General features: G+C 39.9%; 3 protein-coding genes across 3 annotated transcripts in view; 2 read left to right on the forward strand and 1 right to left on the reverse strand.

The window, feature by feature from the left end:
* The window catches only part of RyR (Ryanodine receptor), a 46,997-nt gene extending 41,936 nt beyond the window's left edge, over nucleotides 1-5,061 (forward strand). Inside the window, 13 exon segments of the mRNA XM_076519909.1 lie at nucleotides 10-414; nucleotides 490-706; nucleotides 770-1,628; nucleotides 1,692-1,894; nucleotides 1,971-2,214; nucleotides 2,290-2,580; nucleotides 2,692-2,978; nucleotides 3,047-3,107; nucleotides 3,186-3,464; nucleotides 3,540-3,696; nucleotides 3,774-3,939; nucleotides 4,034-4,164; nucleotides 4,167-5,061. Of these exon segments, the coding sequence (XP_076376024.1) occupies nucleotides 10-414; nucleotides 490-706; nucleotides 770-1,628; nucleotides 1,692-1,894; nucleotides 1,971-2,214; nucleotides 2,290-2,580; nucleotides 2,692-2,978; nucleotides 3,047-3,107; nucleotides 3,186-3,464; nucleotides 3,540-3,696; nucleotides 3,774-3,939; nucleotides 4,034-4,164; nucleotides 4,167-4,207 (3,341 nt within the window). The 3' untranslated portion in view covers nucleotides 4,208-5,061.
* A 1,426-nt stretch (nucleotides 5,062-6,487) lies between these two features.
* On the reverse strand, nucleotides 6,488-12,412 carry LOC117228308 (RNA polymerase-associated protein CTR9 homolog). The gene is made up of 14 exons (XM_076519908.1): nucleotides 12,286-12,412; nucleotides 11,675-11,773; nucleotides 11,358-11,597; nucleotides 10,708-11,280; nucleotides 10,517-10,636; nucleotides 10,132-10,442; nucleotides 9,532-10,057; nucleotides 9,260-9,454; nucleotides 9,072-9,188; nucleotides 8,698-9,008; nucleotides 8,284-8,624; nucleotides 8,027-8,201; nucleotides 7,309-7,950; nucleotides 6,488-7,067 (listed from the first exon to the last, which is right to left on the reverse strand). The coding sequence occupies exons 1-14, from the start codon at nucleotides 12,325-12,327 to the stop codon at nucleotides 6,965-6,967; spliced, it is 3,795 nt and encodes a 1,264-aa protein (XP_076376023.1). The 5' UTR covers nucleotides 12,328-12,412; the 3' UTR covers nucleotides 6,488-6,964.
* Nucleotides 12,413-14,213: 1,801 nt separating this feature from the next.
* Ctr9 (RNA polymerase-associated protein Ctr9) lies at nucleotides 14,214-20,163 on the forward strand. The gene is made up of 14 exons (XM_076519910.1): nucleotides 14,214-14,366; nucleotides 14,879-14,977; nucleotides 15,055-15,294; nucleotides 15,372-15,944; nucleotides 16,016-16,135; nucleotides 16,210-16,520; nucleotides 16,595-17,120; nucleotides 17,198-17,392; nucleotides 17,464-17,580; nucleotides 17,644-17,954; nucleotides 18,028-18,368; nucleotides 18,451-18,625; nucleotides 18,702-19,343; nucleotides 19,585-20,163. The coding sequence occupies exons 1-14, from the start codon at nucleotides 14,325-14,327 to the stop codon at nucleotides 19,685-19,687; spliced, it is 3,795 nt and encodes a 1,264-aa protein (XP_076376025.1). The 5' UTR covers nucleotides 14,214-14,324; the 3' UTR covers nucleotides 19,688-20,163.
* The last annotated feature ends 387 nt before the right edge of the window (nucleotides 20,164-20,550 follow it).

Here is a 20,550-nt window from a genome sequence, read left to right on the forward strand (position 1 = left end):
TATGAACAGATTGGCAGAATTATCTGAGAACTCAAGCCGGTAACACAACAACGGTAAACGTAGTCATCTGCACCGTCGATTACCTTCTAAGGCTCCAAGAGTCCATCATGGACTTCTACTGGCATTATTCAAGCAAGGAACTGATCGACCCAGCTGGCAAAGCCAACTTCTTCAAAGCTATAGGCGTCGCCAGTCAAGTGTTCAACACTCTGACTGAAGTAATTCAAGGACCCTGCGCACAGAATCAACAAGCCTTAGCACACTCTCGATTGTGGGACGCCGTCGGCGGTTTCCTCTTCCTCTTCTCCCACATGCAAGACAAACTATCGAAGCACTCGAGTCAGGTGGACCTGCTGAAGGAATTATTGAACTTGCAAAAGGACATGATCACCATGATGCTTTCTATGCTTGAGGGTACTTTACTTCTGTCCAAACTTGTAAGGAATCATCTGTTAAGTAGTCGGTGTTTCATTGCGTTGATCCTTGCAGGTAACGTGGTGAATGGAACCATCGGAAAACAGATGGTTGACACGCTGGTGGAATCGGCGGGCAACGTCGAGCTGATTTTGAAATACTTCGACATGTTCTTGAAGCTGAAGGACTTGGTGTCATCCCCGAGTTTCTTAGAAGTGGATTTGAATAGCGACGGCTGGGTGTACCCTAAGGACTTCAAGGAGAAGATGGAACAGCAGAAGAGTTACACGAAGTAAGTAGACAGCTTACCATCTTCGGAGAGAGATGCAGTGGTTGACACGGTGCTATGTTGTAGCGAGGAGATCGAATTCTTGTTGGCCTGTTGCGAAACGAATCACGACGGCAAAATCGATTACGTCGCGTTCATGGACCGTTTCCACGAGCCAGCGAAGGAAATCGGTTTCAATCTTGCTGTCCTGCTGACGAACTTGTCCGAGCACATGCCGAACGAACCCAGATTGGCGAGATTCCTCGAGACAGCTGGATCTGTTTTGAACTATTTCGAGCCGTTCCTGGGCAGGATCGAGATCCTCGGCGGGAACAAGAAGATCGAGCGTGTGTACTTCGAGATCAAGGAGTCGAACATCGAACAGTGGGAGAAGCCGCAGATCAAGGAGTCCAAGAGAACGTACTTCTACAACACCGTCGTCGAAGCAGGCGAGAAAGAGAAGCTGGAGACGTTCATCAACTTCTGCGAGGACGCCATCTTTGAGATGCAACACGCGAGCGCGTTGATGGCGGTGGAAGAGAGCGGAGGAATCGGAAAAGCCAGGGAATCTTCTTACACGTACATGACGGACGACGAGGAAGAAAGGAACAAAGATCCTATCCGGCGAGGTATTCAAACTTTCAAGGACAGTGTTTACTTCTTCTTCTCTCTTTTCTCTCCGAGCAACATCAAGACCAAGTTCGCTGAGATGCAGCAAATGTCGATACTGGAACTCATCGTTGGCTTCTTCAAAATGATATTTTACTCATTTTACTATTCTGGCTTCGGAGTCGGCTGTGTTATTGGTTACTTTATGAAGTTGCTGCTGGCATTGATGAAGGGACCACACGTGGAAGCGCCTGTTGTTGAGGTGAAGGAGGAAGAGGAGAAACCGTCTCGGCATCTGCCCGCTCTGCCACCGACACCGGACGAATCTAATCTACAGGTTGTACTCGTTCACCTGTCCTTGTAAGAATGAAACGTAACACGTCTCGAATTTTCTGAACAGGTGCAGGCGTTCGGAATGGACATAACGAAAGAGGAAGGTGGCCAGATAAAGATCGCACCCCACGAATCGGCGACTTCCACTCCGCAATCGAGTATTGAAGAAACCGGTGAGAGTACACCCGAGGAAGCTACTGGGGAAGATGGTGCGAGGGCTGAAGGTGGCGGAGATGCGGAATCGCCTGTTTCCTTGGCTGATTTACTAGGGTACGATTATGTCCGTATACTCCTAGAAAGTGAAATTTTTCTCATGCACTATCGAGACGTTTTTATTCGTCAACAGCGGTGAACAAGCTCGAGCACAAGCTGCGGCTGCAGCCGAAGCAGCAGCTGCACAGCAAGCAGCTATGGCTGCAGTAGAGGCAGAATCCAAACAGGAACCCATCGTGGAAACGTCTTCGTCGAGCATCGATTTCTCCGAGTACACTCATCGAATCGTATCATTCTTGGCCAGGAACTTCTACAACTTAAAATACGTCGCCTTGGTGCTGGCATTTTGCATTAATTTCATGTTGCTGTTCTATAAGGTAGCGTTTACGCTGGGAATCTTGGTTTAGGGTGACTCTCGTTTCGTATTGCAATAGTAATCGTTGTTTGACTAGGTATCGTCGTTGGCTGGGGACTCGGACGAAGAGGGCAGCGGCCAGATAATGTCGGATATGCTAGCGGAGATATCTGGTGAGTGTCCATCTGGTTCCGGAAGTGGCAGTGGCGTTGGCGAAATAGGCAGTGGCAGTGGGGAGAACGAATCGGAAGAGGAAGAGGACGCGTACGCTTTGGAATACGTGGAGGTGTCTGAGGACTTCTACTACATGGCACACGTCATGAGGCTTATGGCCTGTCTTCATTCGATCGTCTCTCTTGCTATGCTCGTTGCTTATTACCACTTGAAGGTATACAAAACCCTTGAATCTCAATGAAACTGTTGGTTCGATTCGGCCTTGCTTAATACATTAAAGTTCAAGAACTGCTCAGAGATGCTTGAATGACTTATTGTAACGCAGGTGCCGCTAGCCATTTTCAAACGGGAGAAAGAAATTGCGCGGCGAGTGGAATTCGACGGATTATATATTGCCGAGACACCGGAAGAAGACGACATCAAAGCGCACTGGGATAAGATGGTGATATCAGCGAAAACGTTCCCCGTGAACTATTGGGATAAATTCGTGAAGAAAAAGGTTCGGCAAAAGTACAGCGAGACCTACGACTTCGATTACATCAGCAACTTGCTTGGCATGGAGAAGACTTCGTTCAGTCAGCAAGAAGAGGAAGGGTCTGGTTTGGTCCATTTGTGAGTAACGTTGCTTGAGTAGGTCCGACACCGTGATACTGTTCTTCATAGAATTTTACTTTTCCCAGCATCGTAAATATCGATTGGAGGTACCAGGTTTGGAAGGCCGGCGTCACCATCACCGACAACGTGAGTCATTTCGAATTCAAACTATGAAAAAAGCTATATTGACTGTATCTTAATAATCTGACATCCCATTCTCCTCAGGCATTTTTGTATAGCTTGTGGTACTTCATATTCTCGATTCTCGGGAACTACAACAACTTCTTCTTCGCTGCCCATTTGTTGGATGTCGCGGTCGGCTTCAAAACGCTGAGGACGATTTTGCAATCTGTGACACATAACGGCAAACAATTGGTGTTGACGGTGATGCTGCTAACAATCGTCGTGTATATATACACTGTCATAGCCTTCAATTTCTTCAGGAAGTTTTACATTCAAGAGGAGGACGACGAAGTGGACAAGAAATGTCACGACATGTTAACGGTGCGAATTAGGAGCAACATTTTACACGTACTTTCCTCAGACAGTAGCTAATGTCAATATTACGTTTTGTTACAGTGTTTCGTGTTCCATTTGTACAAAGGGGTTAGAGCTGGCGGTGGCATCGGCGACGAAATTGGCGAACCAGATGGCGACGATTACGAAGTTTATCGCATCATGTTCGACATCACTTTCTTCTTCTTCGTCATCGTTATTCTGTTGGCTATCATTCAAGGTAAGTCGAAACAGATTTTGGCACTTAATCTCCGTACAATTCTCAATTACTTCATAATTGTTTCACGCATCACTCAGGTTTGATCATCGACGCGTTTGGTGAACTTCGAGACCAGCTCGAGAACGTGAAGACAAACATGGAGAGCAATTGCTTCATTTGTGGATTGGGTAAAGAATACTTCGATACGGTTCCCCATGGTTTCGATACGCACGTTCAGCAGGAACACAACCTTGCTAATTACATGTGAGTAACTTATATGGAAATGCAAGTTTTAGCAGCATACATCAGATGCCACTTTTCGAAGAACAGACCTCAATGAAACGACGTATAATTTCAGGTTCTTCCTGATGCACTTGATCAACAAACCGGACACCGAGTACACCGGACAAGAGACGTACGTGTGGAACATGTATCAGCAGAGGTGTTGGGACTTTTTCCCGGTCGGTGACTGCTTCCGCAAGCAGAACGAGGCGGTAGAGGAGGAGGCGAAAAAGAAGTAAAGATTTCGTAGCTCGTGTGATCATACACGAACGACCAATCGATCGTTATCGCGTAAAGAAGATACACTTTCCTGGAACGTCTTCAATAGTCGTAGTCTCTGGTTTGTACACAGAGTAAAAGGGATGCGTTGATAACATTTATCAGGCTAAGATCGGACTTTAGGGAGCAGCGTTCAGGCGCGTACGTTGATAATAGGCTAGAACGTTGAACGTGTCTGTGTACACTCTTACATTCGACGTTTCTCGTTATTCCAAGTCTTATATCAAAGTTTCAAGAGCGCGACTTGTACGTGCCGCTGCGCCGTTTGGAATTCCGACGCCGATCCGCCGAGCGGATCGCACATGTTTCGAACCGTTGTGAACGGTCTCGATCGGATGCGTGCTCATGGTTCGCGGCCGCGAACAACCAAGAACCTAGGAGACTGGTGAAGATATTTTTCCAACCTATTTTTCCAACTTTGTATGGGTGGCTGGATCGTATAACCAACAGTTTCCTCCTTAGATAGGCAATTTGCGACTACTTCGTTGAACCATTGGATTACGGGAACCGACTGCACAAATCTTACATATTGTCATGAACGTTACGATTGCCTTCTTTTTCATACGTCGGCCGACCACACACTATGTGCATAAGAGTAATTTGATTCATCTACATAATGTTTGAGATCTATACAGTAAGATAATTATTGTAAGTTGAAGGTGTTTAAGGTTTATATATAAAAATGTGTCAAGGAACCTCTACGTGAGAACTTTTTAACACGATCATTGACGACTGAAATCGCGAATGTAATCAAAGATGTCAATACGTTGTAAATAACGATCTACGAAGAGATTACCTGAGAATAAAGAAAGACATACTTCTGTACGTTTTCTTATACGATTTATCTCCCGTTAGTGCCATCCAGAATTCTCAAACTATCGAAGTGCTCAAACGTACGTAATTTTGGAGGCTCTATGGCTCATAAATTCCAAAAGTGCACGCATACTTTGTCGAAAGTATGGTAGCAAGTCTCAAGACGTAACGAAGTGGGCAGAAGAAGAATGGATGACCGATGGAGAATAAACAGTATGATCATGTTATGTTACTTTCATAAGATTAAAAATACAAAAAATACGTGTTCACTCTTTTCTCATATCATTATGAAAATTGTGAAACTATAATTCCAATCTGTTTTTCATTTCTTCATATTAAAAGCTGACTTTAACTGCACAATTCGATCCTTCCACGTAATTAGATCGAACTCTTTTCATTAATATATTAATTATATCTGGCTTCTTAATATTTATAACAGTTTGGTTTGTTAGAGAAAAGTTGAAGGTTTACTTAAATTCTTATTTAAGACTTTAGACAAACTGAATACTGAATTAAGTAATGAGTTTCTTATTGTTATTAAAGAAGAAATATCTAAGAGAAGAGACAAAACTGTTGTATTCCTTATGAAATATTTGCATAATCCAGAATCTTTGCAAAAAGATAAATATTTAAAATAGACCCCCCCTATTGTATGGAAATTATAATTAAAAAATATGTCAATTAAAAATTTCAAAATTATTAACTATTTAATATGAACACAAAATTAAAAATGGATTTTGGAACAAATGTCAACTAAAAAAATTTGTAGTTTAGAATCCGTTTTTGCATTACTTAGGATTCGTATGGATACCAAATCTGTGCCAAGCAGGGAAGAAATCGCTTGAACGCTTAACGCGGCAACAATGTACATTTAAAAGCTGGCAAACGCCGTAAATTTAGCTACGTCAGACACACACTTTTCTCTGCTGTAGTCAGATATAGTTCACTAGTTGACCGTTCCAATTATATAGAGTTCGCCATCATACCACAGCATTTTCTACAGAGTCAGTAATTCAAACCCAGAGACAAACAAAAACATAGCGTGCGGATCCTAAGTTTGTGGTATCGTGTTCAGCGTTACCGATAGTTCACGAATTTAAGCATGTTAACAAGAAGTGAATATTCTATACAGTGTGTTCCACAATTATTTTAACAGCCGAAAATGAGGGGTAGCTGAGGTCATTTGAAGGAACTTTCTCCTTCGCGAAAATGCAATCTGCTGCTTTGTTTACGAGTTATTAACGGAAAACACTGACCAATGAAAGGTGACGGCGCAAAGTTCGAGAGCCCGCAGCACGAGACTTTGACAGATGGTCGGGACGGACTCGAGCCGCGTTCGAAGTATTGAACAAATCACGAAGCAAGAATATTCCAGATTTTTTTTACTACCTAACAGTGATATTTTTAAGAAAAACGTTTAATAATCAACTTCAATATATAGAATCGATTGAAACTATCTGTTTATTGTACAAAGTAGCAACAGACCACTAGGAAGGAAGAATTAACGTCTGTTAACAAACGAATTAATTTACATATGAAATAGAGTTACGATTTTGCGTAAAAGTACAAAGTACGTGATGTTAAAAAGCGCGATAGTACGTTTTCAATAAAATAAAAAAAAAGATAAGTCGCGCGCGCGCGATCAAATTCAACGATATTGCCATTCAAAAGGCAGCAATTCAACAAAAGTTACGTTAATTCGTATTTACAATATAAATATATTTCTGTACGTTTAACGATCCCAAGATCGTTTTTTTTTTTATCGCGATTCTCCTTTTACTCACGAGCGAATCGTGTTCTTTAAAATGTCGTGAGAATTGCACATTTCATACGTAAATTCGCTCTTACAAAAAGGTATATATGCAATTAACAGTGAAAGTGTGTTCCGCCAGTTGTCTTCGCCCAAGTGTAGTATTTATTCACTTTCACTACCGCCACCACCGCCTCTGTCAGAGCTAGAATGACGGGAACCGACATCGCTTCCAGACACTGACTTTCTAGATTCTGGAGTGGCGGATCTGAAACACAAAAAATCATTATCTTTAGAAGTTTGTTAGACTAGCAAAGTCTTTATTTTAAAAACCCTCACAAACTATACGAAATTCCTTCAAGTATTTCAACATTCACACATTAGTTACTAATACGACAAAAATGTCAAGAAAATCAAGTCAATTTTATGCATGTTTTTGTTTAAAATTATAAAACAATTACCATACAATTCTCTTATATAAAGAAATAAGGATTTGTAGAGTAATTTACCTTGCTGATCCACTAGGACTGCGACTACGAGAGCCAGACTTCGACCTTGATCGGGATCGTGATCGTGATCTAGACCTCGAAACAGATTTAGATTTTGATCGGCTTCTAGATCTACGTTCATCCGGCGAGCCACTCCTTGACCTTGATCTCGACGTTGCTTTTCTGGAACCGCTGCGTGACCTTGATCTTGATCGACTATGTCTAGATCCCGACCTTGATCTTGCTTGTGATCCACTTTTTCGTGAACCACTGCGGGATCGCGATCGCGATCGCGATCGCGACCGCGACCGCGACTGGCTTTTTCTTGAACCAGATCTTGATCTGGAGCCTGACCTTGAGCGTGACCCGCTCTTTGCTGAGCCTGATCTCGATCTGGACCGGCTTTTTGATCGAGACGGACTTCTAGATTTTGATCCAGATCGAGATCTAGAACGCGATCGAGATCGTGATCGCGACCGTGATCGTGATCGTGATCGTGATCGTGATCGCGAAGAGCTTCTGGATCGACTCCTGGATTTTGAACGACTTCTAGAACGACTTCTAGAACGACTTCTAGACCGAGATCGTGATGCTCGAGATCCTTCGGAATCTGATGCGATTCTTCTACTTCCACGTGCACGACCTTCATTACCGCTCTCGCCCCTGAAAAGCAAGTTATGGGTTTAATGTATTAGCTTAATCTTATTGACCATGTTATATCACTTAGAATCCACCTTACCCGCTAGCAATCTTAAGACCTCCTGTATCACTGTCGGATTCGCTCGTCGATATTGTTTCCTTCGATAAAGGCATCTTACCCTTCGTAGTCTCGGCAGTGCTTTTACGAAACTTATCTTTCTTACCTGTTCCCATCTTTCTACCACGTTTGGGCTTGGGTCGATCACTTTCAGAACCTGAACACAGAAACCACAATATTTTTTTATTTATCAAAGAAAAGTTTTAGCATGCTCAAGGTTGTTTAAGAGAATATCTTACCGCTTTCTCCACTACCCAATTCTTTCTTGCGCCTTCCTTTACCCTTGCTTTTCTTCTCTTTACGTTCGCCACTAGCTTTCCTTTTGCGCGGTTTCTTTTCTCTTAGAGTTTCCTCTCTTCCTTCTTCTCTTCCAGAACCACCACTGTCGCTAACATACTGATCAGTACGTACTCTCTTTCCTTTTCTTCCGGACTTCTCCGAAGGCATTTCTCCGAATACCAGTACATTTTTCGTTTTCTCGACGTATTCCTGCCGTTTCTGCAACATCTCTTCTTCTTTCTGTCTACGCAATTCTTCAAGTTTCCTTTGCTCTTCTGTTTGACGCATCTTAAATGCTTGTCTGAAAGTATTTTTAGAATTATTTACACGCTTGATATACTACTTAAAGTATTTGATTTCATTATTTTTATTACCGTTCTTCTTCCTGCTTCCTTCTCAACATCTTTTCTTCTTCGTCCAACCTCCTAGCCCGAGCCACGTGATACTGTGCTTGTGACAACAGGTCTTGACACCTCCTAGCTTCCGCTTCCGCAAGCTGTTCCATTCTATCTCCATGTGCCGACAGATATTGGAAATATTTATGTGAAAGTCCTAATTCATGAACCGCTTGGAGTACAGTAGTCAAAGTTGATTTTTCATCTTTTAGTATTTGCGTTGCCAGACGCTGAAGTACAAGTGCAATATTGTACAATAAAACCGTATCTTGTGGGGCAACCCTGCGCGCCTGCAATACAAAATATAACTTGTTCGTTTATTCCTTAAAAAGATATCCAAAGTTTTTGCTTACCTTCAACAATGTCAGTTTTGCTTCCTTTAATTTACCCGCTTTGAAGTAAGCTCTGCCGAGGTATTGAAGAACTTCAACATGATGATATTTGTAAAATTTACGGAGACAATTCTCATACTGTAAAATGATATTTATAAAATAGGTAATTGTCTTCGAATTGATTTATAAAATCGAGCACATATAGTTACCATCTGAATAGCGCTGACAAATTGTTTTTGCTCTACATAGATATGTGCGATGTTTAACCAAACATCACAAAAGTCTGCGGTTGCCTCTCGCACCTGAGCGAAAATATCTCTAGCTTCGTTTACACATCCTTTATGCGCCAATACCGCTCCAATTCCATTCGCCGCCCAAATATTTTTAGGATCATTTCGTAAAACCTAAAAGTTCCATATAGAAACTGTGACAAGCGCAAACACCAGATTGCAAATTACAAATATATGAGTAACACTAGTACCTGTTTATACATAGCCAATGCTCTATCTTGGTGGCGTTTCTCCCGATCCTTGTCCTTTCCACTTTGATGTAGAGTTTGTAACCAAATATTGCCCAAGGCGATTAGTGAGTAAGCATCTGTACTGGTTGTAGGATTTTTCAGGATTCTTTCGAATTTCTTTTGACCAGGACCCCATTCCATCTTAGCCAAATGCAAATTTCCTAAAAGTGACCAAGCATCCGGATGTTCATTGTTGATTCTCAAAGCGTCTTTGAACCAATCGGATGCTTCATAAATCTGTCCTTTGTCCCGCGCCATGCAACCAAGACGTAAGTAACAATCTACATAATTCGGATGCTCTTTTAAAATGTCTTTATATAACTTCTCCGCTTTGTCGAAGACACACAAAGCTTCATTCAGTCGTGCTAAATTGTACGTTGTTGTAACCGCGATAGAATTATAATATACAGAATCGTGTAAGGCATCGGCTTTGGAACGCGCCAGTGATTCTTCCAAATTTTTTCTAGCTTCTTCTAAATTTCCAAGTCTATAACATAAATAAATATTTTATATACGAGTGACACAGAGTGTACGAATTTCAGTTAAACGTAGGTTACACACCTATAATGTAGAGCTCCAACATTATTTAGAATTTCGGGTGGTATGTCTGCTTGAACCTTCTCTTTTAAAATTCTAGTTGCAGTACCATATGCATTTAAGGCTGCATTAAGGTCACTTTGTTCTAATATTTGAGCCAGCTCAATCCATGCTTCGACATCGTCAGGAAATTGTTCCGTGACTTTGCGAAGATGATTCTTAGCAATGTCACGTTTTGATTGCGAACTCGAATTTGCATACAGTGATCCAAGAATTTTCATTGTTTCATAATTGCCTGGTTGAGCTTTCAATACTTTTTCAAAACATTGAGCAGCCTGCATTTACAATGGAAATTTTATTCTTTAGTGAATCGATTGAGGTTTAACGTGAACCAATGTACTATACATACATTTTCTGCATCACCTCGATAAACATACATTTGACCTAAACCAAAGTGTGGTAATACAAACACTGGAGGCGCAAATTGTGTTGCCTGGTAATAATACTGAAATGCTTGATCATAATCACCCTGAAACATGGTTACTGATCGCATAGAAAGTCGTTAAAAGATATTGAAGTTCAGATATTAAATAAATTTACCTGAACGTGAAAAGCTCTAGCCAATTGGTAACAACTTTCTGCACGCATAGCTTCATTCTCTGTGTTGTGGAAAGCATGAAGTGCCAAATGTTGCACTTTGTTGTAGTCTTTTTTAAAGAAAAAATGATTTGCCAAATGGTTCAAAACCATAGGATTTGTTGAATCAATTGTGTATGCTTTTGACAACATTTGTACTCCAGTTCTGATACTGTCAGGCTGTTGTTGATTTAGTTTTAAGACGGAGAGCCCAACTAATGCGCCAACACATTGTCCATCCAATTGCAAAGCTCTTTCAAAAGCCAAACGTGCTTTTTCTTGGTTATTCAATTTCATGAAACAATGTCCCATTCCAAGTCTCACAGCAGCTGGACAATTGGGATTTGTTCTCAATGCTTTTTTGTAGAATGCAAGTGCACCACGATAATCCTTTTTGTTGAATGCTATACATGCTTTACCAAGTAGAGAGGGGATATTATTTGGAGACTGATTGAGTACAAAATTGAATTGAGCATCAGCTTGATCCATTTTATCCCCTTCCAAGAGGCAAAAGTAAGCTCGGCCGAGTAAATGATTCTAAAACATAAATTATATTTATATGAGAACTATAAATATTTTTAATTATCTACTGTATTAATAAAAACAATACGTACCTGGTCATACATAATGATCTTATCAGCAGTTGTGTATAGTAATGTAGCTTTTGTAAATAGATCTCTCTTTTTGTCTTTATTTTTCTCTCTGTTGGCTTCTTGGACATAGTATGCCGCCAACATGTCCAATGCACGCATTTGATCTTTTTCATAGTCGCGATAATCAATATTTGCATCAATTCGAGAGGATTCAAGTATTTTAATAAAATCATCAATTTTGTGTTGCTTATAATATTCAAGCTGCAATAAAAAATAATGTGGTTCGAGTCTTGTAATGTTTCTACGACAGCTGTTAGAACTGTATTATAGATACATACGGCCAAATTGACCCAAATATTAAGTTGAGCATGTTCTTGGCGTAGAATTCCAAGAACTTCATCTCCCTCTGGTAACTGATCGAGGTAGAGTTCTATTACCTAACAAAATACAATGTCAACATTTAAGAAAAGAGAAGGCTACAGAAGAAAAGATAGAACAATACAATGGCATGGTAAGGCATTTAATTAGACAAAGGAAACATACAATTTCTTGAAAAAATTTAGTTAACAAATGGATAACAACCGACACTTTAATATGTACGTTACAAATAATGCACATACTAAAAACAATTTGATCAAAGTAACGATAAGACAAGATTTTTAACAATAAAATAACTTTCTCAATTCGACCAACACAAACGAAACAATCAGATTACAAAATAAGTCTTTATAGACATGTATGCGAGTAACAGTGCGCACAGTTATATCGTATGTACGACGCTTTATTGCACAAGAATTCCATGTGAGGTTAGGTTCACTAAAACATCTTCTTATCACATTTGCCGGATAAATTTCAAGTTGCACTAATTGTAGGCATAGCAGGACCCGTACTACTTTCGTACAGTGTCTTAAGAATAATGAATTTCAGAGTAAGAAACAATAATATTCACCTCATCTGTGTCGCGAAGAGGAATCTCTATGGAACCCGCCATTGCGGCGACACTGATCCTCAGTAGTGCTTCACCATACTAAGCCCATACGGGGGGAACCGGCTTAAAATTATGAAACAAAAACAGAAACTGCTTCTCCTTTTATTGAATGACGCTTCACAGCTAATGCTGTGCTGCCCTCACAGCGAGGGTCCATGAGAGAGAGAGAGAGAGAGAGAGAGAGAGAGAGAGAGAGAGAGAGAGAGAGAGCACATCAACACAACCCTAAGTGAAACAAGTCATGCTTGCAATTTCACTCCATTTGACATGACCTTGACATGACCTTGACACAACCTTGACGTGACCTTGATATGTCAAGGTTATGTCAAGGTTATTTGAAGGTTATTTGAAGGTTATTTGAAGTTTATTGATAATACTCTTCATATTTCTCTAACAAACATATCCTTTACGTCCTTTAACACGATTATCATTTATTAAATTAGCTTTGCGAATCATTCTGTATCATTCATAGTCTTCACTGAACACCTTGCTTAAAAATTTCATATGTTACACACAAGGTGTCATGTACACTAGAAAATTAAAACGGCCGTCACGGTTAAATTACTTACTATTGCGGGTCCGAAAAATTAGTAAATATTCTTCAGACTTTCTAAAGTAAAGGTGAACAGCGTTTTTCTTTAAAAAACTGTTACGTAGTAAAAAGAATCCGGAAAATTCTCGCTTCGTCATTTATTCAATACTTCGAATGCGGCTCGAGTTCGTCCCGACCATCTGCCAAAGCCTCGTGCTGCGGGCTCTCGAACTTCGCGCCGTCACCTCTCATTGGTCAGTGTTTTCCGTTAATAACTCGTAAACAAAGCCGCAGATTGCATTTTCGCAAAGGAAAAAGTTACTTCAAATGACCTCAGCTATCCCTCATTTTCGGCTGTTAAAATTATTGTTATTATTATTACTTCATTTCTACTGGGTCCGTACAGGCATTACATGGAATGCAGTTTTCTGTCTATATTACTGACTCTGTAGAAAATGACACAGATTTAGGATCCCTGTGAACGAAGTCACGTTAATTGTGGTTCCACGTTGCTGCAATGGTCTGTGCATTTATTTAATGGGACATCTGTGTTGGCCATGCTTGAGTAGCACATGCTAGACCTTTTCGTCTTAGGGTCCCTGGCGGGCCCGGCCTGGCGGTTTACAACCTCACGTGTTCCTCACAGGTACTTCTATTTAATAATAACGGTCATTTTCAGAATCTCAAATTCATGCAAGCCGGAAAGTTCGTCCTTATTCACACCAGAAGTGAGAATGTTAATGCCCGAATAAAATTCAATTTTCAGAATTTTTACCAGACATTTTGGAATTGTTTCATATTGTGTTTTAATCTTTTTTGTCCGCAAATTGTACCAATCTTCAATAATTCTTAACTCTAATTCTCTAAATCTCTGACTTTGAAAATTTTTTGTAGGTAATTACTAAATTAAATATGTATAGTCTTTCTAAGAAAATCCTTCTCATAGAGTAGAACATTGATTGCTGGCCGTCCCAGTTAACAAGTGCTGGGATGGTTGATTTAAAAAAGTTGTGTAGATTCATAAACTAGAAAGTATTATCTAAAATGTACGTTACCCGTTTTCGAAAATGTTAATAATTGTCGAAATGGTTACTGTTTCAAGACGTTCGCAAATACGCTGGACTGTGTATTTGAGAATCCTACGGGGCAAAAAGTACAAGTCGCATAACACGCCGAGTGTTTAAACTGGAGCATCAGACAAACGGATACGCAAATGGAGTGAAATTGCAAGCATGACTTGTTTCACTTAGGGTTGTGTTGATGTGCTCTCTCCCTCTCTCTCTCCCTCTCTCTCTCTCTCTCTCTCTCTCTCTCATGGACCCTCGCTGTGAGGGCAGCACAGCATTAGCTGTGAAGCGTCATCCAATAAAAGGAGAAGCAGTTTCTGTTTTTGTTTCATAATTTTAAGCCGGTTCCCCCCGTATGGACTTAGTATGGTGAAGCACTACTGAGGATCAGTGTCGCCGCAATGGCGGGTTCCATAGAGATTCCTCTTCGCGACACAGATGAGGTGAATATTATTGTTTCTTACTCTGAAATTCATTATTCTTAAGACACTGTACGAAAGTAGTACGGGTCCTGCTATGCCTACAATTAGTGCAACTTGAAATTTATCCGGCAAATGTGATAAGAAGATGTTTTAGTGAACCTAACCTCACATGGAATTCTTGTGCAATAAAGCGTCGTACATACGATATAACTGTGCGCACTGTTACTCGCATACATGTCTATAAAGACTTATTTTGTAATCTGATTGTTTCGTTTGTGTTGGTCGAATTGAGAAAGTTATTTTATTGTTAAAAATCTTGTCTTATCGTTACTTTGATCAAATTGTTTTTAGTATGTGCATTATTTGTAACGTACATATTAAAGTGTCGGTTGTTATCCATTTGTTAACTAAATTTTTTCAAGAAATTGTATGTTTCCTTTGTCTAATTAAATGCCTTACCATGCCATTGTATTGTTCTATCTTTTCTTCTGTAGCCTTCTCTTTTCTTAAATGTTGACATTGTATTTTGTTAGGTAATAGAACTCTACCTCGATCAGTTACCAGAGGGAGATGAAGTTCTTGGAATTCTACGCCAAGAACATGCTCAACTTAATATTTGGGTCAATTTGGCCGTATGTATCTATAATACAGTTCTAACAGCTGTCGTAGAAACATTACAAGACTCGAACCACATTATTTTTTATTGCAGCTTGAATATTATAAGCAACACAAAATTGATGATTTTATTAAAATACTTGAATCCTCTCGAATTGATGCAAATATTGATTATCGCGACTATGAAAAAGATCAAATGCGTGCATTGGACATGTTGGCGGCATACTATGTCCAAGAAGCCAACAGAGAGAAAAATAAAGACAAAAAGAGAGATCTATTTACAAAAGCTACATTACTATACACAACTGCTGATAAGATCATTATGTATGACCAGGTACGTATTGTTTTTATTAATACAGTAGATAATTAAAAATATTTATAGTTCTCATATAAATATAATTTATGTTTTAGAATCATTTACTCGGCCGAGCTTACTTTTGCCTCTTGGAAGGGGATAAAATGGATCAAGCTGATGCTCAATTCAATTTTGTACTCAATCAGTCTCCAAATAATATCCCCTCTCTACTTGGTAAAGCATGTATAGCATTCAACAAAAAGGATTATCGTGGTGCACTTGCATTCTACAAAAAAGCATTGAGAACAAATCCCAATTGTCCAGCTGCTGTGAGACTTGGAATGGGACATTGTTTCATGAAATTGAATAACCAAGAAAAAGCACGTTTGGCTTTTGAAAGAGCTTTGCAATTGGATGGACAATGTGTTGGCGCATTAGTTGGGCTCTCCGTCTTAAAACTAAATCAACAACAGCCTGACAGTATCAGAACTGGAGTACAAATGTTGTCAAAAGCATACACAATTGATTCAACAAATCCTATGGTTTTGAACCATTTGGCAAATCATTTTTTCTTTAAAAAAGACTACAACAAAGTGCAACATTTGGCACTTCATGCTTTCCACAACACAGAGAATGAAGCTATGCGTGCAGAAAGTTGTTACCAATTGGCTAGAGCTTTTCACGTTCAGGTAAATTTATTTAATATCTGAACTTCAATATCTTTTAACGACTTTCTATGCGATCAGTAACCATGTTTCAGGGTGATTATGATCAAGCATTTCAGTATTATTACCAGGCAACACAATTTGCGCCTCCAGTGTTTGTATTACCACACTTTGGTTTAGGTCAAATGTATGTTTATCGAGGTGATGCAGAAAATGTATGTATAGTACATTGGTTCACGTTAAACCTCAATCGATTCACTAAAGAATAAAATTTCCATTGTAAATGCAGGCTGCTCAATGTTTTGAAAAAGTATTGAAAGCTCAACCAGGCAATTATGAAACAATGAAAATTCTTGGATCACTGTATGCAAATTCGAGTTCGCAATCAAAACGTGACATTGCTAAGAATCATCTTCGCAAAGTCACGGAACAATTTCCTGACGATGTCGAAGCATGGATTGAGCTGGCTCAAATATTAGAACAAAGTGACCTTAATGCAGCCTTAAATGCATATGGTACTGCAACTAGAATTTTAAAAGAGAAGGTTCAAGCAGACATACCACCCGAAATTCTAAATAATGTTGGAGCTCTACATTATAGGTGTGTAACCTACGTTTAACTGAAATTCGTACACTCTGTGTCACTCGTATATAAAATATTTATTTATGTTATAGACTTGGAAATTTAGAAGAAGCTAGAAAAAATTTGGAAGAATCACTGGCGCGTTCCAAAGCCGATGCCTTACACGATTCTGTATATTATAATTCTATCGCGGTTACAACAACGTACAATTTAGCACGACTGAATGAAGCTTTGTGTGTCTTCGACAAAGCGGAGAAGTTATATAAAGACATTTTAAAAGAGCATCCGAATTATGTAGATTGTTACTTACGTCTTGGTTGCATGGCGCGGGACAAAGGACAGATTTATGAAGCATCCGATTGGTTCAAAGACGCTTTGAGAATCAACAATGAACATCCGGATGCTTGGTCACTTTTAGGAAATTTGCATTTGGCTAAGATGGAATGGGGTCCTGGTCAAAAGAAATTCGAAAGAATCCTGAAAAATCCTACAACCAGTACAGATGCTTACTCACTAATCGCCTTGGGCAATATTTGGTTACAAACTCTACATCAAAGTGGAAAGGACAAGGATCGGGAGAAACGCCACCAAGATAGAGCATTGGCTATGTATAAACAGGTACTAGTGTTACTCATATATTTGTAATTTGCAATCTGGTGTTTGCGCTTGTCACAGTTTCTATATGGAACTTTTAGGTTTTACGAAATGATCCTAAAAATATTTGGGCGGCGAATGGAATTGGAGCGGTATTGGCGCATAAAGGATGTGTAAACGAAGCTAGAGATATTTTCGCTCAGGTGCGAGAGGCAACCGCAGACTTTTGTGATGTTTGGTTAAACATCGCACATATCTATGTAGAGCAAAAACAATTTGTCAGCGCTATTCAGATGGTAACTATATGTGCTCGATTTTATAAATCAATTCGAAGACAATTACCTATTTTATAAATATCATTTTACAGTATGAGAATTGTCTCCGTAAATTTTACAAATATCATCATGTTGAAGTTCTTCAATACCTCGGCAGAGCTTACTTCAAAGCGGGTAAATTAAAGGAAGCAAAACTGACATTGTTGAAGGTAAGCAAAAACTTTGGATATCTTTTTAAGGAATAAACGAACAAGTTATATTTTGTATTGCAGGCGCGCAGGGTTGCCCCACAAGATACGGTTTTATTGTACAATATTGCACTTGTACTTCAGCGTCTGGCAACGCAAATACTAAAAGATGAAAAATCAACTTTGACTACTGTACTCCAAGCGGTTCATGAATTAGGACTTTCACATAAATATTTCCAATATCTGTCGGCACATGGAGATAGAATGGAACAGCTTGCGGAAGCGGAAGCTAGGAGGTGTCAAGACCTGTTGTCACAAGCACAGTATCACGTGGCTCGGGCTAGGAGGTTGGACGAAGAAGAAAAGATGTTGAGAAGGAAGCAGGAAGAAGAACGGTAATAAAAATAATGAAATCAAATACTTTAAGTAGTATATCAAGCGTGTAAATAATTCTAAAAATACTTTCAGACAAGCATTTAAGATGCGTCAAACAGAAGAGCAAAGGAAACTTGAAGAATTGCGTAGACAGAAAGAAGAAGAGATGTTGCAGAAACGGCAGGAATACGTCGAGAAAACGAAAAATGTACTGGTATTCGGAGAAATGCCTTCGGAGAAGTCCGGAAGAAAAGGAAAGAGAGTACGTACTGATCAGTATGTTAGCGACAGTGGTGGTTCTGGAAGAGAAGAAGGAAGAGAGGAAACTCTAAGAGAAAAGAAACCGCGCAAAAGGAAAGCTAGTGGCGAACGTAAAGAGAAGAAAAGCAAGGGTAAAGGAAGGCGCAAGAAAGAATTGGGTAGTGGAGAAAGCGGTAAGATATTCTCTTAAACAACCTTGAGCATGCTAAAACTTTTCTTTGATAAATAAAAAAATATTGTGGTTTCTGTGTTCAGGTTCTGAAAGTGATCGACCCAAGCCCAAACGTGGTAGAAAGATGGGAACAGGTAAGAAAGATAAGTTTCGTAAAAGCACTGCCGAAACTACGAAGGGTAAGATGCCTTTATCGAAGGAAACAATATCGACGAGCGAATCCGACAGTGATACAGGAGGTCTTAAGATTGCTAGCGGGTAAGGTGGATTCTAAGTGATATAACATGGTCAATAAGATTAAGCTAATACATTAAACCCATAACTTGCTTTTCAGGGGCGAGAGCGGTAATGAAGGTCGTGCACGTGGAAGTAGAAGAATCGCATCAGATTCCGAAGGATCTCGAGCATCACGATCTCGGTCTAGAAGTCGTTCTAGAAGTCGTTCTAGAAGTCGTTCAAAATCCAGGAGTCGATCCAGAAGCTCTTCGCGATCACGATCACGATCACGATCACGATCACGGTCGCGATCACGATCTCGATCGCGTTCTAGATCTCGATCTGGATCAAAATCTAGAAGTCCGTCTCGATCAAAAAGCCGGTCCAGATCGAGATCAGGCTCAGCAAAGAGCGGGTCACGCTCAAGGTCAGGCTCCAGATCAAGATCTGGTTCAAGAAAAAGCCAGTCGCGGTCGCGGTCGCGATCGCGATCGCGATCGCGATCCCGCAGTGGTTCACGAAAAAGTGGATCACAAGCAAGATCAAGGTCGGGATCTAGACATAGTCGATCAAGATCAAGGTCACGCAGCGGTTCCAGAAAAGCAACGTCGAGATCAAGGTCAAGGAGTGGCTCGCCGGATGAACGTAGATCTAGAAGCCGATCAAAATCTAAATCTGTTTCGAGGTCTAGATCACGATCACGATCCCGATCAAGGTCGAAGTCTGGCTCTCGTAGTCGCAGTCCTAGTGGATCAGCAAGGTAAATTACTCTACAAATCCTTATTTCTTTATATAAGAGAATTGTATGGTAATTGTTTTATAATTTTAAACAAAAACATGCATAAAATTGACTTGATTTTCTTGACATTTTTGTCGTATTAGTAACTAATGTGTGAATGTTGAAATACTTGAAGGAATTTCGTATAGTTTGTGAGGGTTTTTAAAATAAAGACTTTGCTAGTCTAACAAACTTCTAAAGATAATGATTTTTTGTGTTTCAGATCCGCCACTCCAGAATCTAGAAAGTCAGTGTCTGGAAGCGATGTCGGTTCCCGTCATTCTAGCTCTGACAGAGGCGGTGGTGGCGGTAGTGAAAGTGAATAAATACTACACTTGGGCGAAGACAACTGGCGGAACACACTTTCACTGTTAATTGCATATATACCTTTTTGTAAGAGCGAATTTACGTATGAAATGTGCAATTCTCACGACATTTTAAAGAACACGATTCGCTCGTGAGTAAAAGGAGAATCGCGATAAAAAAAAAACGATCTTGGGATCGTTAAACGTACAGAAATATATTTATATTGTAAATACGAATTAACGTAACTTTTGTTGAATTGCTGCCTTTTGAATGGCAATATCGTTGAATTTGATCGCGCGCGCGCGACTTATCTTTTTTTTTATTTTATTGAAAACGTACTATCGCGCTTTTTAACATCACGTACTTTGTACTTTTACGCAAAATCGTAACTCTATTTCATATGTAAATTAATTCGTTTGTTAACAGACGTTAATTCTTCCTTCCTAGTGGTCTGTTGCTACTTTGTACAATAAACAGATAGTTTCAATCGATTCTATATATTGAAGTTGATTATTAAACAATTGCATTAGTCATCACAGTGTTTCCAATTACCATCGTCATAGGGGCGTCCCTCGTGTCCGCCCTACACCCTAAATAGTCTACAAACTGAAGTGTAGTAATACGCCTGCGTTGACACGACACGTAGGTCAGCTTTTTGCTACACGGCGCATTCCCATCACTTCGGAGTAGGAGTGGGAGGCTTGCCGATGATTCGGGGCGAGTGTAGGCGCAAGTGATGCCCTTATGACGCCGGCAATTGGAAATATGTATTGGTCAGCACTCAACATAATGCAAGCGATATATATTTATCGATGTTATATCGATAACGAAATATCATTTTTTATTAAAAAGTCACCGTCTTTCACGAAAAGTTTTTACTGTT

This window comes from Megalopta genalis, chromosome 3, assembly GCF_051020955.1.
Source record: "Megalopta genalis isolate 19385.01 chromosome 3, iyMegGena1_principal, whole genome shotgun sequence".
NCBI classification, from domain to species: domain Eukaryota; kingdom Metazoa; phylum Arthropoda; class Insecta; order Hymenoptera; family Halictidae; genus Megalopta; species Megalopta genalis.

Bases quoted from the DNA above. Each gene is read 5' to 3' on its own strand.
- LOC117228308 (XM_076519908.1), bottom strand. From the start codon at position 12,327: ATGGCGGGTTCCATAGAGATTCCTCTTCGCGACACAGATGAG. The intron at 11,598-11,674 runs GTATGTATCTAT...TTTTTATTGCAG, and splicing joins ATATTTGGGTCAATTTGGCC to CTTGAATATTATAAGCAACA. The intron at 11,281-11,357 runs GTACGTATTGTT...TTTATGTTTTAG, and splicing joins AGATCATTATGTATGACCAG to AATCATTTACTCGGCCGAGC.
- Ctr9 (XM_076519910.1), top strand. From the start codon at position 14,325: ATGGCGGGTTCCATAGAGATTCCTCTTCGCGACACAGATGAG. The intron at 16,521-16,594 runs GTGTGTAACCTA...TTTATGTTATAG, and splicing joins GTTGGAGCTCTACATTATAG to ACTTGGAAATTTAGAAGAAG. The intron at 17,393-17,463 runs GTAACTATATGT...ATCATTTTACAG, and splicing joins TTGTCAGCGCTATTCAGATG to TATGAGAATTGTCTCCGTAA.